Raw genomic sequence first — 17,886 nt, 5'->3', positions numbered from 1 at the left:
CATCGGAACAACCCTTATTACTTTTCAGTGTCCATGGATGGCTACTATAAGCTTTCACCATAGCTGGATAAGCTTTGATAGAATTTCTGGAGTCTTTTTTTCATTAAAAAATTACTTATTCTAATTTAATTAAAACTTTAATTTATTAATTAAAAAAATCATTTAATGCCTTGGCCTGAGCCCCATTCCTGACCACTGGTTGTCACCAGGTCCTCACGGAGAGAAGCCCCCTGAGGTCCTGTCCTTTTGGCCACTCTGCACCCGGAAGAGAAGCGTATCTGTTCCTCACTCAGGATGTTACATGGAAACAAACAAGGGCAAGAGGCTTGAGCTCCAGCTTGTGCTTCTTGAAGCCTGACAGCCCCCAGTGCCTGTCAGGGCCTGCAGGGCCAGTCTGTAAAGAGGGGAGGAAGGAGCTGGACTCCTAGCCAGTCTCTAGCCAGGGGTTCTCCATCTTTCTCATGGCAACCCACTCCAGTGTTCTTGCCTGGAGAATCCCAGGGATGGCGGAGCCTGGTGGGCTGCCGTCTATGGGGTCACACAGAGTCGGACACGACTGAAGTGACTTAGCAGCAGCAGCAGCAGCAGCTGCATCCCCCATGGAGTTTGACTGTGGCTGTCAGAAGCCACCTTCTCCTCCTCCTTTGTCTCCCCCCACCATCCTCCCTGTGTCTTTGGTCCCCTGCTGCCCTCCCCCAGGCCAGAGCCCATTCCAGGAGTGCCCACAATGTCCTGCAAGCTCTCACATCCACCTCAGACTGGCTAGTGGCTTTTGTATTTCATTTTATTATTTTTTGCCACAGCATGTGGGGTCTTAGTTCCCCGACCAGGGATTGAACCCTCACCCCTGTATTGGAAGCGTGGCATCTTAATCACTGGACTGCCAGAGAAGTCCCTGGCTTTTGTATTTTATATTCTTGGGAAGGGCGGCATCTTTAAGACAAAATATCCTTCTTCTTGCTAAAGTCTTCTCATCAGGCAGGACTTTGGCGCAGTTACACTGATGAAGTCGCTCTGGATTTGTTTTCCAAAAACCTCCACAGGAGGGGATCATCATGTGCTGGCATGGATAAAATCTCACCCTGCTCCTGACACATGGGCATCCCTGTGTGTGGGCCTTGGTCTGGGTGGATGACTCCCCTACTGGGTGGTCAGCCTTGTGAGGGAGGGGTTCATGTGTATTCATTTCCTGCTCCATCCTCAGCACATAGAAACCAGCACACAGTAGGAGCTGTAGAAATATTTGTTGAGCAAATTAATAAGTAAATGCTAATGACAAATGCTAATGAACTCAATACCCATACACGTCAGTTGATGGATTAGGCCATTAGTCAAACATTACAATGCAGGCTGGTGTTTGCAAATCCCTCTTTGATCCAGAAATTATCAGGAGTGGGGATGATTTTCTCTCATTAAGAGGACTTATTGGTGATATTATGTCTCTGGGAGCTAGGAGAGAAAAATTAGGCTTTTATTTTTGCACAATGGGCCTCATTTTAAACTGACTTATCAAAGAAAAAATTATTTTCAATTAATAACATGGAGGGCATATTTTCCCTCATGAAGCTCACTTATGAACTGCAGTACAGCTTCCAGCTCAATGATTGAAAAAAAAAAAAAAAGTAAATGCAGAGGTCTTATAGTAACCTAGTAACCTCCTAGAGGGTGTAGTAAGCTAACACACTTCCCCATGGCCGGAGCTGAGTGTTTGAAGGATGGTTGATTCAGGTACTTACTGGATCATATCATGTAACCGTGCTGGATTTCCAGAGCAGAAAGAGCGTAAATGATTAAGAGGTAAACCCATGAGTGTGGAGATGTCATTCTCCTTCTGATTCCACCAGCAAAGTCCAGGACAGCCCTCTCTCTCTCAAGTGCATTCCTGAGCTAAGTGTCAGGATGACATTTTTGAAAGAAAAGAAAACAAAAGCCCTTAACACCGTCTCCCACTGACTGAAGGCACCGCAGCAGTGTTGTTTGAATAGTGGCCCAACTCACAGGTGACAGTCCAGGTGCCACGGTACCTGAGGCAGATTTGATTAAGAGAAACCTGGGGTGATTTTGTTCTTAAGGCCCCTGAGCACAAGAGCAGAGCCAGAGGCACACATTTTGTGGCTGTCTTATAGGAAGAGTACTAAAATAATCTGAAGAAATCTGGAGCCCAAGCAAATCTTAGCAAGGACTCTGAGTTGGACTGGCCTATTCAGAAGGAAAGAGCTTCCATGGTGGCTCAACAGTAGAGAACCTGCCTGCTAAAAAAGGAGACTTGGGTTCAATCCCTGGGTCTGGAAGATCCCCTGAAGAAGGAAATGGCAACCCGCTCCAGTATTCTTGCCTGGGAAATCCCATGGACAAAGGAGCCTGGCGGGCTACAGACCATGGAGTCACAAAGATTCGGACATGACTGATGAACTAAACAACAGTGACAATTCAGAAGGAGGCTGGATACATCATGATTAGCTTCAGTTAATCTTCATACAGCCAGTCTTCTGGCAACCCACATCGCACGTCTGCCTGCTCCCACATGCTAGTTCCCAGTAACCCCATGTATGACTGTTTCCTGAGGATTTGGTGGGCAGAAGTCCCATCTCCCCTTGGTGGCTGCCCTCAGCCTGAGTTCAATACCTAAGTGATGTAAAGAGAGACTCCACCTGGTGGACTGTAAACTCAGGCATGGTGGGCTTACCCCCTGAGAGCACAGACGAGGCGGAAGGAGCGTGAAGTGATACCTCTTGTGAAGCAGGTCCGCAGGCGGGACCACTTCTGTGGATGCTGCTGGCTGATATCTCATTCACTTCCACGCCGGAGTGGCCTTGAGAGGCTGGCCAGCCTCTTAGCGGTATGAAGTGTCTCTTGTCGAAACCTGCAGTTTTCTAAGTGACTGGGTGAGTTTCTCTGAGAATCTCGTCTCCCCTTTTAGTTTATCAGTATTTAGAAAGTACAGGTCCAGACTATCATTTCTCTTAGGTACAGCATCACCTGGTATTGCCTGCTCCATTCACTGGGTACCAGCGAATAGTTGCTGGGGGGCGGGGGGGGGGGGGGAATGAAATGCAATAGTGCAAAGGAAAGAAACAGACATAAGAAATGAAGGTGAGGGTAGCCGTCGTTGTGTTTCATGCCTTCACATGCTCAGTCCCCTCTCTATAGAAATAGCCCTCCTCTGGAAGTAATAACCCCGCTGTGACTCCTACTATTATGCACTGATACTCTCTCTGACTTGCCTCATTCTTCTTCATGACATATGATATGTAGTGCCATGTGCTGTCATATCCGAGTCTCTGTGACCTCACGGACTGTAGCCTGCAAGCTTCCTCTGTCCATGGAGTTTTCCAGGCAAGAATACTGGAGTGGGTTGCCATTTCCTACTCTGGGATCTTCCCGGCTCAGGGAATGCACCCGCCTCTAATGTGTTTTCTGCATTGTAGGCAGATTCTTTATCTACTGAGCCATCAGGGAAGCCTACGTAAGGTAGTCATAAATATCCATTTGCTTATTTGTTTTTTTGTCTATCTCCTGCTTCTAGATTGCACAATTTCCAACAACGGGGCCATTTTTTGTGGTTGTTCTCTGTTCTAGCACAGAACCCAGAATAAATGAGTGGATGTAAAATATGTATACATCAGATCTGGTAGATACTGAGCAGCAAGCGAGGTAGCGTAGTGACCACAAGCATGGGCTTTGGGGCCAGAATGCCTCCGTCCATCACTAGCTGCTTGGCCTTGGGAAGCTATTTAACATTTTTCTGTCTCATTTTCCTCTTCTCTATTGTGGTTGAATCATAGTAACAACGTCATGAGGCTTTTAGACGAGGTAAGTGAGTGAATGCATGTAAATGGCCTAGAGTAGTGGCTGGTGTTAAATAAGAGCCCAGTTAATGTGAGTTATGCTGTGTGAGTGTGTGGTGTGTGTTTGTGTGTAGGTTTCACCATTTAAGAGTAATCGCTTGCATTCATACACAAACTCACACACAAGCACACACACATTTTAATTATGGGAGTGAAAACTGAGGAAGGATAAAGTGAAAGAGAAGAAATGAAGGGCCAAAATAAAGAGATTGTAAATTCAGAGAAATGATCAGAAAGAAAGAAGTTGGGATGAGTGGAAGGAGAAGTGTCTTTGACTTTATCAGAGAAGACACTTTAATCTCTAAGGTGTTTTAGATTTCCCAGACTTGAGGTTCACCATGTAGGAAAAAAACTGAACTGTTCTAAATTGATATATGAATTTGTAATGATGCCTTGAAGCTAATCTTTTTTATCTATGTATTATTTGGAAATAGATCCAGCTTTAAAGGCCCACAGTTTGCCCCAAGCACTGGGTGACCAAAAAAAAAAAAAAAATAGACAAGGAAAAGAACAAAATCTGGCTTATTGTATTACTTTCACCCTTACCTCTTATGACCAGAATATTAAATCATTTACAGGGCAAGGCCACAAAAATAAAAGGTATTTTAACATTTTTTTTAGTCTTTGTACTTTGGGAGGAATCAGAGGTGCCAATGGAGAAAAACAGTCCAAGTCTTAAAAATATTTATCATGCTGACACACAATTAACAGGGGGGTTCTCATGTCCTCTGTTTTATAGTTATCAGCTAATTTTGGAAACTGGCAAGTCTCACAGAAATAGATAGCTCTTGCTTCAACACGTCCTAAAAAAAGAACTGTTTGCATAGTTCAAGAATGGGATCGGATAGGAGAGGATGAGGAAGACCGCTATTTCAAACAGCTAAGAAGAGCTGGCATCACTGTGTGCCCTGGCAAATGTTCTACACATTTAAAATTAAAATTGTTTTTAAGAATTGCTAAGTAATCTACAAAAACTGTATAATACACATGAAACACTTGTCTGCTTTTGAAAATACTTGTCTCTTCTAGTTTATTTTTCCCCCCTTTGGTAAAATGGAATTTATAGCCCAACTTCAAATTTGCAGAAAGCTTTCCTGTTTGTTCACATTGATGATTGATCCAGCAACTCTAGATCAAAGGGCAGCATTATTATTCCATTCTGGGACTTAGCAACCCCATGAGGCAGAAAGAATCGCCCAAGGATATTCAACCTATCAGAAATGAACGCCCTCCATCATTTTGGTCTATTTCTTAGCCCTTAGGACAACTCTGTTTCTCGGAACATATGACTTCACTTTGTTATCTTTTTCATCATTGTTTTCGTTCAATTTTTAGCATTCCACTCTCTTCTTGAAATCGTATTATCTTGGTCATGACAACTAAGGAAAGAAAATTAGTGCAGTTAAACTCCAAATATTGTTGTAACTAAAACAGGCATTTTAGAAAATTAAGAGACTGGAATTACTTGCCAGCAGACAATGTTTGATGGGTCTCTTGCGTGCATATTTATTGAGTGTCTGGTAGGTGCCAGGCACTGAGTGTCCAAAACCTTTAACAAGATGCGATCTTTGACTTAGAGGAGCTTTCACTAGTGGAAAACTCAAAAGTATTCACCACTTAATACTTTACTTAATACCCTTCACTGGAGTGTAAACACTTGGAAAGAAAAATCAGGATTTATTTCCTCTTGGTGCCACTGAAAGCACCCAGCACAGTTTGTGCTGAACATAGCATCAGTGCTCAGTGGATATGCTGGATGAATAAACATTAGTGATGAAGATGATTTATGCTTTGAAAGAAATGTTATTAATGGACATTGTGATCTATGTAAGTTTATTGAAAAAACATCATCCTTATGGCATCTTATTTTCAAAAGGCTTAATTTTTTAGAGAGGGGAAGGTACAGAGATTTTTTTCTTATGCCCCCACCCCTACTCATGCATAGCCCCCTCCACTATCAACATCCCCCACCACAGTGGTGCATTTGTTACAACTAATGGACCTACGCTGAAACCAGAGTCCATAGTTTGCATTAGGGTTCAGTCTTGTACATTCTATGGACTTGGACAAATGTGTGTTAACATGTGTCTGCCATTATGGTGTCATAAGAGGAGCTTTACTGCCCTAAAATTTTTCCATATGGCCTCTTCTTTAGGTTCTCTCAATTGGATTATGAAAGAAAATTATATAAAAGATGCTTAGCATATTATGCTACATTTATTTTCCTCAAGGGTTTCTTTATAAAAGATATAAATTCATGAAATGTGAATAATTCAGATGATTTGTTGGCAATAAAGAAAGAATAAAAGTGAACAAGTTATTATTTTAAAAAGCTCTGGTGTTCTGATGATCTCAAAAAATGGCCATTGGTTGGTGAGTCCTTGCCACATTCTGCCATCAGATACAGTGGTTCTTCCTATTTTTTTTTTTTTTCTGTAAATCATGGAGCTACATGCTCCAGAGGAACCATCAGGTTTTTTTCAGTAACGTCTTATAAATTAAACTGTGTTCACCCATTCATTTATGTTCACCAAAAATTACATTTCTTATGAAGTAACGTCTGTATTGCTAATGGGAGTACATGGCTATATAAAAGATAAATTTTCCCCTGCTAGTACTCAGTGTGTGGAAAGCATAACTTTTTTCTAGCGTTTGTCTTTTGCTGTAAAGGCAAGGCAAACACCTTGAGTCTGTGGACGTACTGAATGGAATTCTGCATTGTCTTTTGTGCGTAAATCACACCTATAATTCACCATCTAGGAATTTCTAGTTTACTTAAGAGGAACAAGAACTTGGAGAAACTTGTGACAACCATGTCCATTTTCTCTGCAGTATTTATCGTTGTCTTGCCCCTAGACCTAACTTACCATCAATTTTTCTTAAGCTTGTTAACTGAAAAAAAAAGTATAACCTAAAAGTTGAGAATTATGTTTCATTTGGCAGATGAAACTGAAGAATTAAGCCCAGGATGCAGCCTCTCAGATAGCTCTGAGGAACTGCTCCAAAGAGAAGCCAGGATATATCAGAGTTTTTGCAACAAAGGCCAGGTAGTCAAAACATTGAAAGGTTCCTATTAAAGAAAACCAGATATCTCAAGGAATTCAGTTGTCTGTGTTTGGAAAGATGCAAGAGTCTAGGCTCACTGAAATCATTCCTTTAATGTGCACCTCAGCTATCTGTGTACTTCCTTCCTCATCGTGAGTCTCCTCTGGGTTCACTGAAGGAGGTGACTGCAGCAGCTGACTGCTGGATGGTAGGCATCCTGTTTGTTTCCTAAGTTCGGTCAGAGCAGCTGTAATGTGGTAGTTTGATGACTGCAGCATCCTTTGTTAAGTGATAGGGAAGGCAACATTTTTTCATTGATAAGCTGCTTGTCATGTTTAATCTTTCCAAAGAACCCAACTTAGTTTTCCTAGAAACAAGAACTTTTCAGTACTTGTATTTCATCAGTTTTTACATCATGTTTGTGTGTACTGAGTAACTCTGTCATGTCCAATTCTTTGCGACCCCATGGACTGTATCCCGCCAGGCTCAGCTGTCCATGGAATTTTCCAGGCAAGAATACTACAGCGGGAGTGCCATTGCCACTCCAGGGGATCTTCCTGACCTAGGGATCGAACCCAGGTCTCTTGTGCCTCCTGCATTGGCAGACAGATTCTTTCCCACTGCACCACCTACATCATGTTTCAGTTCAGTTCAGTTCAGTTCAGTCGCTCAGTCGTGTCCGACTCTCCGCGACCCCATGAATCACAGCATGCCAGGCCTCCCTGTCCATCACCAACTCCCGGAGTTCACTCAAACTCATGTCCACAGAGTCGGTGATGCCATCCAGCCATCTCATTCTCCGTCGTCCCCTTCTCCTCCCGCCCCCAACCTTTCCCAGCATCAGAGTCTTTTCCAGTGAGTCAACTCGTTGCATGAGGTGGCCAAAGTATTGCAGTTTCATCTTTAGCATCAGTCCCTCCAATGAACACCCAGGATTGATCTCCTTTAGAATGGACTGGTTGGATCTCCTTGCAGTATAAGGGACTCTCAAGAGTCTTCTCCAACACCACAGTTCAAAAGCATCGATTCTTCGGCGATCAGCTTTCTTCACAGTCCAACTCTCACATCCATACATGACCACGGGAAAAACCATTGCCTTGACTAGACGGACCTTGGTTGGCAAAGTAATGTCTCTGCTTTTTAATATACTATCTAGGTTGGTCATAACTTTCCTTCCAAGGAGCAAGCGTCTTTTAAACATCATGTTTAGTTAAAGATTAAAATGAGTCCCACTAACATAAACAGGTGGGGAACAAGCACAGTGTACTCTTGGTAAGCGTGCAAACTTACGTGATGGTGCAAAGTGAAACAGGCTCTCCTAGAGGGCTCAGGCACCATGTTCGTCCAAGAGAATGCAGATTGTTGGTTAATCCAGGAAGGTTTTGAAACAGAGGTCAGCTGCAGACATTTGGATTCTGCTGCTCTGTTGCAGTGGCTCCCCACTGAGGGCAGTTTTGCCCCCCCGTGGACATTTGGCAATGTCTGGTCACAGTCTGGGAGGGGGGATACCATGGGCATCCAGTGGCTAGGGGCCAGGGATGTTGCTGAACATCTGCAAAGCACAGGACAGCCCCTCACAAGGAAGGATCATTTGGCCCAAAATGTCATGATAGTGCCCAGATTGAGAAGTACCACTACTGTGGTTTAAATGGATTTATGGTAATATAGATCCAATGTAGTTATAGTAAATACCACGGGGACTTCCTGGAGAAGGAAATGACAACCTGCTCCAGTATTTTTGCTGAGAAATCCCATGGGCAGGGGAGCCTGGCAGGCTACATGACAGTCCATGGGGTCACAAAGAGTTGGACAGAACTGAGTGACTGAGCACGCACAGGGGGACTTATTATATTAAAACATGTGTAGTCTTGGAGCAAAAAAAGGAAAGGGAATTGTACCTTAACCCTGGGGTGCTGCTGTTACTATGATCAAGTTCTAAATATAAAATTAACCCTCAAGGTCAACAAGTAGGTCAGAAAGGTTCATTAATTCCTTCCTTACAAATTGAATAAGCATTGACTGACTGTTCATGTATTTTGGTCTCAAGTAACAAAATGATGAATAAAAAAGTAGAATTTAAAAGATACTTCTATTGTAATACCATGTTATAAAGGAAGACTGAGGAAGGAGTGCTTCTTAGCTGGGGGTGGGGGGGGGTTGGTGTCCACAATTCCAGATTCCGTTTTGAAAGAAAAGTTTCTTAGGGAGACATGAAATTCTTAAATTAGGTGAATACATGTGAGTCCTTCAACAATGTAGTGGACAAGGCTTTCAACTGCGGTTTTGTTGGGAGTGGAGCATTCTCTCAAAAGCCAATTTCCATAGCAATGAAGGCCAAAGCTTTAATACTATGTGGTTACTTGGGAAAGAGCATTTCTATAGGAGCTGAAATTATAATCATTTATATTTTTAAAGCAACATGGCTCTATAGGAACCAGCCTATCCCTAAAGTGCCTGGGTGCTGTCACAGATAATGGGTGGGAAGGAGTTCTAGAAACTAAGAAGAAGCCCTCTGTTTGGATTAAAATGAGTATATAAAGACAATGCAAGTTTCAAGAGATTCTTAACCCAGGATTGACATGTTGGCTTTCTGAGGTCCATGAAGCATTATAATTTTATACCACATTTTGTGTGTATGTGCATGTCACGTGTATATCATTATTTTTTCCTGCGTAAGGTGTTTGTATCTTTTCTAAATTTATACTTAATTGGAGAATAATTGCTTTACAATATTGTGTTGGTTTCTGCCATACATCAACATGAATCAGCCATAGGTATACACTTGTCCCCCCACCTTGAACCTCCCTCCCACCTCCCACCCCAGGTGTTTATATCTTTAATGAGATTATTTTTTTCTTTTCTATTATAGTGTATTATACGGAAATGGCAACCCACTCCAGTGTTCTTGCCTGGAGAATCCCAGGGATGGGGGAGCCTGGTGGGCTTCCGTCTATGGGGTCACACAGAGTCGGACACGACTGAAGTGACTTAGCAGCAGCAGCAGCAGCATTATAGTGTATTACAAGATATTGAATATAGTTCCCTGTGCTATACAGTAGGATAGTCCTTGTTGTTTATCTATTTTATATAGAGTAGTATGTACCTGCTAATCCAAAACTCCTAATTTATCTCCCCTCACCCCTTTCCCCTTTGGTAATCATAAGTTTTTTTCTATGTTTTTGAGTTTGTTTCTGTTTTGGAAATAAGTTCACTTGTGTCATATTTTAGATTCCATTTATAAGTGACATCATATAGTATTTGTCTTTCTCTGTCCAATTTACCCACTTGGTATGATAATCTCTGGTTGCATCCATGTTGCTGCAAATGACATAATTTCATTCTTTTTATGGCTGAGTTGTATTCCATTGCATATGTATATACTGTCTCTTCTTATGAGAGTCTTAAAGGGATTATATGACATAAAGAACATTATGCACCACTGTTCTAAGAATTATATTTTGCATCCCTCTGTCTCAAGTTAAGTCCACTTCCGCTTTTAGAATATCTCAGCAGTAAGCCTCCATCTCCTCCTTCTCCTTGCACCCATTTCTTCCAAGAACACATCTGTAATCGAAAGATAAGATGTATAATTGGAACAGGTTAGCTCTGAAATGGGTCTCTGGTCGTTCTTACTCATGTGCTACAGAACTTCCGTCAGTGACTTGTCATTTGTGCCATTTTAACTGTCATAGCATCTGTGATTAATCCTTTGACCTGGTAGGACATTATAACAAAGAAATGAAAAACAGTGGTGGTGGTGGTTTAGTGGCTAAGTCATGTCTGACTCTTGTGATCCCATGGACCGTAGTCTGTCAGGCTCCTCTGTCCATGGGATTCTCCAGACAAGAATACTGGAGTGGGTTGCTGTTTCCTTCTCCAGGGGATCTTCCCAACCCAGGGATTGAAGCTGGGTCCTGCATTGTAGGCAGATTCTTTACCACTGAGCTACCCAGTAATTTGCTGCTAAAAGAACTGGATTCTGTGCTGGACATGTTACTTCATAAACCTCAGGTAACAGAGACCAGTACAAAGACACACTCTCAAAGGAGTTTGTTCCTAAATGATTCTCAGAAAGAGAAACAGGTGCTTTGTTCAAATGGAAAACATCTAAAACTCGGTTTGGGATTCTTTTCCCTCTTATTTTCCTTCCATATGTTGTACATTTTAAAGTTGAATGTTTTAAAATCAGTTAAAGCAGAGGTAGATATTTTGCATGCGTCTAGAATTTCCTTGGAAAGTAACCATTGAATCACTTAGGGGAATTAATCAGAAATGTGATGCGTTGATTTTAAGTTTCTAAACAACTGCAAATACAGTATCCTCTGCACCCATATGATACTGGAATGCCTTGGCACATTAGATTATGGCTTTATAAAACACATATTTTTAATTTGCCAAAATAAGCTAATCATGCTTATCTTCTTTTTCTTCCAGAGAGACAACCACAGAATTAGCTGGAAGTCTACCAAGGTGAGCAGTGAGCTTTGTTGATTTCTGTACGTGAATTCTGATACACCCCCTGACAGAAGAGTTGTAGCAGAATGAAGCAGAGGTATTCTTCATTTTCTCTTCCTCATGTTAGATTTTAAGACCTCTGCTTCACCATGTAAATGCCAAAAACTGGGTATAAGTGATGTAACCAAGAGGTAGTGAAGGTGGTGTCCGTACGTGACTTAGAGAAGTCATTCTTGTCCCATAGACGTTATATCACATACACACATGGGTCCATTGGAGCTATTTTCTCCACAGACATCATAAACATGCTACCTCCTGTGTTATAGTCATGGGTATTGACAATCTAAAGACATACTGAATTGTTTTTTCCCCGTGATATCCATTAGTGGTACGGTCTTCAAGGATTTGTAGATTTGTGAAAGTTTTGAGCTTCCCCTAAAGAACTTGCATCATGGTTTTGATGATAGCATAAATGCATTTGTAATTCACATCATCATCTAAATAACCAGTTACTATCTCACCTGGGAAAGAAATCAGTATATAAATTGATCGATGTCTTTAATGTATTTTGGATATGTCACTATATGACAGAAGACGTGATTAACAGTGTGCCAATTATAGACAGCTAGCCATCAGAAACAATTACCACTATCTATAAAAAAGAAGAAAAGAAAGGAGGCAGGAATGTTCTGAGAGATATTTTCTGGGTATCACACAGAGCACCTAGCCTCACGCCTGAGTCCTTGAGGTTGCTTGGTGTCCTTCGGTGAATGAATGAATAGGGCATGGGGTTTTGCCTGGGAAGTGTTGGAAAGGGAAATGTAGAGACTCTCAAGAAGAAGCGATAGAAGAGCTTACAAAATGTGATGATGAACACCACTAGGGAGCCGGGGGAGGTCTGAACCGTCACCATCTGTTCCAGGACATAAGCTCATGTGGTTGGTTTTTTTTTTAACATAAAGAAAATCTTTGCTTATAGGATCATAACTAATACGGCCAGAAAACTGTTTTCTGTGATTCAAATATTTAAATTACTGTATGTTGTAATTCTTTGGATACCATCTCAAAGCTAACTTACGGTTAAAAGCGTTGTGTGTTCTGGTGCGGGTATCTCCACAGGGTTTGTTTGTCCTGTGCTTTCAGTCTGGAAAGAGTCCAGTGTGAAGACCTGGCATCTCGTCATTTTCTGGGAGACAGAGAGTTGCAGATCTACTTGTGTTTGTGGTCCAGAAGTTAATCCCCAGATAATGGAATGAAGGGTGACTTTTAAACTTTTCTAGAACGGATAAGGGGTGGGCCACCCCTGTATTGACAGATAAGACCCATACAGAACTGTAATCATGAAGATAAAAATTACTCAGATGTCTGCAAAATCTGTGCACACCCTGAATTGTATTAAGTAGCATCCTGTTGTGAATATCAAGTGGCATTTCCCACGTTCACCGAGAATGATCTTTGGTTGTCGCTGGTTTATTACTGGAGGGAGTCTGCTCACTTCTTGAGTTTTGTGGGAGGTATTTTAGTAATGAGCCTACTTATTGTTTCTTTCCATGAATTTTTGTTACTTCAGTACTGCATCGTGTTGAGAATAAACACAACACCAATCCCATTCTAACTGCAGCATGCAGTCATTGTAATGTATGGCGGTAAGAGTGTGAGAAATAATATGTCAGTTATTTCTCAGTTATTCTTATAATGTAGCCCTGGGCATTCTTTTGACTCTCTCTGGGGGCAGTTTAGGATATTATCCACTGACAATTATTTCCCTTCACATTAACACGAAATAATGTGACTATCTAATGATGAAAACTCTCTTAGCGTCCACTCTTCCAGCTGCTAGCATTTGTTTATTTGTACCGTCTTATAGAATTCAATCAGGTGTTCAACTTTCAGCTTTTTTAGCCTTGTTTTTCAAATTTCTTCAGCTTTTCATTGCTGCTGCTGCTAAGTCACTTCAGTTGTGTCCGACTCTGTGTGACCCCAGAGACGGCAGCCCACCAGGCTCCCCGTCCCTGAGATTCTCCAAGCAAGAACACTGGAGTGGGTTGCCATTTCCTTTGGGATAGTGCAAATGAGCCCTGGAAAACCTTAGTGCATTTAGAACAAGACACCTGTCGTTACTCTGTTTGTCGGCTAATGATTAGTGGAACATGACACTTTGGAGGTTTTATCCTTTTAGTCATAAAAGTGTGCGTATGTGGTGACATCTAGGAAAAATGGAAAATTGTAATTCAGGCAACTGCTCCCTTGTGATATGTGGCTGGAAAGAAAGACAGTGGCATTTTATAGCAGGTTTATGTTTTGGCTTTCCTTGGCTTTGACTATCTTGAAATATTCGGAAAGACCATTTACAAATATTGCACAAAGAGGAGATATTTCAACTTTAATTGCTTTACACAGCTGGCCACTGATTGATACTATTCTCTGAAATGTACAAATCATACAGCAGTGGATCCTCTCTTGGCTGTTAAAAATGGGTTGAGGTTGCACAAGGTACTTGAACAGACACCTGGTTTTGTCTTTCATCACTAATGATAACCTAAATGTGTTTTTGGAATTCTTACCTTTGCTGAAATTAAAGCCTAGTTATAATATGTCACCAGAAAAAATTAGACTATATGAGCAACATGCACTAAGCATTGTAATCATATTATAAATATTAAAGCCAATGTTCTTGTCAGGATTAAAATAAATATTTAAACTGGCTACATGTTCTACTCATGCTATCCTCTTAATCTTGAAGTGTTCTGGAAAAGGAATGTATGAGTCCATTTTCTGAGCTGTGAAAAGGATCATTTCTAATCTTACATAAGACTTCATGCTTTTATTTTGCTGTAGTAAAGATCAATTTAGCAATTGAACAACTATTTTTCTCCATCGCAAGCATGTCTTTCAAGATCTTTTTTAATGGTGCAGGGTGTTTAGTTTAGGTAGATGCATTTTAATTAAATCGTGGTAAAACTTACCCAGTTGTTCAGGCAGAATGGAGATGCTAACTTAGTTATGATAAAAACTGGGATTTTAGTATAAAGGATGCCTATACAGAGGGATAACTTTATTATGGACAGCAGAGTGAAGGTGTCAACGAAGTGTTTATTAACAGAGGTTTTACTCTAATCTTGCAATATTAGTGGCTGTTTTTGGAAAAGAGAGAGCTTTTTAATTCTTTAAACATAATCTACTGTTTCTCAACATAAACTAAACAGAATAGAAAATAAAACTATTTAATAGACCTTAATAGGAGCATCTTAAAGATGCCAGTAGAGATTTGTGAGCAGTTTTTAAAGCTCAACACCCAGAAGTCAGGATGCTCTTTGAAAAACTTGAAGGATTGGTAAATGAAGCTTACAATAATTAAATACATAAATAAGATACTATTTTTTAATGGATTTTAGCAGAAAGCATTGGAGGCAGGGGCCAAAGATTAAAGTTATAAAAGATACACAGTCTTTTTCTTCTATTTTACTTGTTTCTTTAATATTTATCTATTTATTTGGCTGCAGCAGGTCTTGAGGTGCATGGGATTTTTGATCTTCTTGCAGCATACAGGATCTCTTAGTTACAGCATGTGAGATCTGTTTCCTGGCCAGGGATCAAACCTAAGCCTCCTGCACTGGGAGCACAGAGTCTTAGCCATTGAATCACCAGGAAAGTCCCTTTTCTTCTACTTTAATCCTGTAACTTCATCTTTTTCAATGCTTTCTCAGAGGAGGTTAGGAAGCATAACCATTTAGCGGGAGCAATTTTTTTTTTTTTAGCCTTTTAACACCCAAGGCTAAGAACATCAGTATATACAATCAGATTATCGTTTGAGCTTCTCTACCAAGAAGTTAGAACTTGGTTGGTGTGACTATCAGAGAGAAAAGTCATGGCATGGCAGTTTCACTTATGAAATTTTGATCTTCAGTTATAGGTCTTTGTTATCTGAAATTTGAACTCAGCAGATTTCATACAGTGGAAGGGCAAGGCTGAACTCTGATTGACCAGATTTCTCAATCATGGATGTCCCTGATCCGGTAGCTATGCACCATGGGTTTTCAGTTAGATGTTCATTCCCCTGTGGGGGCTTTGGTAGGTAAGAAAATCTCATATTTCTCATAGTCCTCAATTAAGTTGCTGTCTTCTGAAAGACTTATAGCAATTAGAAAATAAGAATGTTGGTGACACAAGAAGCAAAGGCAACAAAAGCAAAAGTAGACAAAAGCGGGTCTGCATCTTACTGAGGAGCTTTTGCAAAGCAAAGGAAACCATCAACAAAATGAAAAGACAAACTGTAGAATGAGAAAAAATAATTGCAAATTATGTCTTCTAAGGTTTAATATCCAAAATATGTAAAGAACTCACACAACTCAATAGCAAAAAAATTCAACAGTCTGATTTTAAAAATGGGCAGAGGACCTGAATAGACATTTTTCCAAAGAAGGCATAGAGATGGCCAACAGGTACATGAAAAGATGGTCAACATCACAAATCATCAGGGAAATGCAAGTCAAAACCACAATGAGCTATCACCTCACACTGGTTAGAATGCCTTTCAACAAAAGACAAGATATAACAAGCATTGGTGAGGATATGAAGGAACGGAATCCACATGAGCTGTTGATGGAAATGTAAATTGGTGCAGCTACTATGGAAAATAGTATGGAGAATCCTCAAAGAATTAAAAATAGAACTACCACATAATCCAGCATTACTGCTTCTGAGTATCCAAAGGAAAGGAAAACAGAATTTCAAAAAGATATCTGAACTCCCATGTTCATTGCAGCAGTGTTCACAACAGCCAAGACATGGAAACACCTAAGTGTCTATCAGTAGATGAATGGATAAGGAAGTCATAGTATATACATTCACTGGAATATTATTTGACCATGAGAAAGTAGGAATTCTGCCATTTGTGACAGCATGGGTAGACTTTGAGGGCATTATGCTAAGTGGAATAAGCCAGACAGACAAAGACAAATACTGCATGATATCATTTATATGTGGAATCTTTTGAAAAGTCACAATAAAAAAATTAAAAAGTCAAACACATAGAAAGTAGAAAACTGGTTGCCAGGACCTGGTGGGGACAGGGTTAAGGAAATATGGGGGAAAAATGCTGCTAGTTCCAGACCAATCTCATACTAATTAATCTAGAACTAATGAATATTTCTTATTTTACTTATTATCCCTTAAAAAAACAGTTTTCCCAGCTTCCTGGGACCCAGGTCTGTTGCACTTTGATATTTACAACATCTACCTTTTATTAATTAATTCAACAAAGGTGCATTGAACACTACTTCTATGCAAAGAATGGTTATAGGCTCTGTGGTGGAGAACAAACTGATCACTGTCTCTTCTCCTAAGTAATATAGTCTAGGATAGCAGGTACAGATAATCACGGTGCTGGATGGAAAGTGTTTAATGCCATAAGAAAGGTAGAAAGCCATGTAAGCAAGCAAAAGTTACCAGGGAATTTCAGAAGTGAGATGGGCCACCTCTAATTGGAGGAAGCAAGGACAGCCTTGTGAGTCAACCTTCTGAGCAGGGCTTGGACAGATGGCTCAGGTCTGACCACATGGCAGTGCAGGGGGCTGTGTGCTCCACACAGAGGGACCATCATCACTCGGAGGAGGTGTGCAGGGGCTGTGCAGGGAACAGGAAGTGGTGCCATCTTGTTGGAGGGAGTGCAGAGACAAGAAGAGGCACTTGGAGATCACTGTATGTGAAGGGTTTAGACACCAGTCTGAGGAGCTGTTCTTCTCATTGATTATTATTCATCCAAGAAGAGTTCTAAACTTGTTCAAGACGAGTCATCTGGGCAGATGGATTTGATAGAATGGATTTGGGGAAAGAAAAAAAAGTTGGATGTTCTCCACAGGGGCCCCCACGGGACTCCCAGACCTTACAATCCGTAGAGCTCCCCTCTCTCAGAGTCACTGTTTGGCTAATAATAGAAAACAAGCCCTCTGGTTTAAGTGACTGTTTTCCAAACCTTACACTACCCAGTTTCCTGCTTATAGCACCCACCATTCTACTGCACACTGACTCTATGGCCACAGTTGCAGTTGGTAAGAAGTATTCTTCTTCCTTGCCCTGACCCCCACCTCCTTATCTTTTACAGTGCATCCCCCCCCACTCATAGCCCATGACTAAATTTTTTCCTGCTTGAATCTTTCTTATAATATTTGTATTATCTATCCCAGGTTGAAGCCATTTAATAAAAAGCATTGTAGCTATACCAGGGTAGAAAATGCAGGTTGAGTTTGTAGCTATAGTTCGAGAAATCTGAGAAAACCCATAGTTAATATGGTGCCCTTATGTATTCTCTCTTTTTCCTCTGCCATTCTCAGCATCTCTTGGTTATGATGTGCCTCATGTTCACAAAGTGACTGCCACAGCTCTAGCCATCACATGGGGACATGATCACATCCAGTGAAGAAGGGCATTTTTTAATCATGTGTTCTATTTTAGGGAAGACTTTCTTGCCTGTGTCTGAGTCCTTAGGGAGGGGAAATTGGGTTTCTGGTATTTGCAGCCTTTATATTAGGAGACATAT

General features: G+C 41.0%; 1 protein-coding gene across 7 annotated transcripts in view; it reads left to right on the top strand.

Annotated features, from left to right (window-relative positions):
* Positions 1-17,886, top strand: part of CELF2 (CUGBP Elav-like family member 2) — a 577,777-nt gene that overhangs the window by 136,538 nt on the left and 423,353 nt on the right. For 6 of the 7 annotated variants that reach the window (XM_088844190.1, XM_088844197.1, XM_055427360.2 and 3 more), the window contains exon 2: positions 11,328-11,363. In XM_088844190.1, coding sequence (XP_088700316.1) covers positions 11,328-11,363 — 36 coding nt within the window. Of the gene's footprint in view, positions 1-11,327; positions 11,446-17,886 lie in introns of those variants that run through there. The other variant, XM_088844194.1, reaches the window with a different exon arrangement.

The sequence above is a fragment of the Moschus berezovskii genome, chromosome 15, assembly GCF_049115385.1.
Source record: "Moschus berezovskii isolate FMDL1 chromosome 15, NW_MosBer_1.0, whole genome shotgun sequence".
In the NCBI taxonomy this organism is placed as follows: Eukaryota; Metazoa; Chordata; class Mammalia; order Artiodactyla; family Moschidae; genus Moschus; species Moschus berezovskii.
This window is presented reverse-complemented; position numbering and strand designations above follow the sequence as displayed.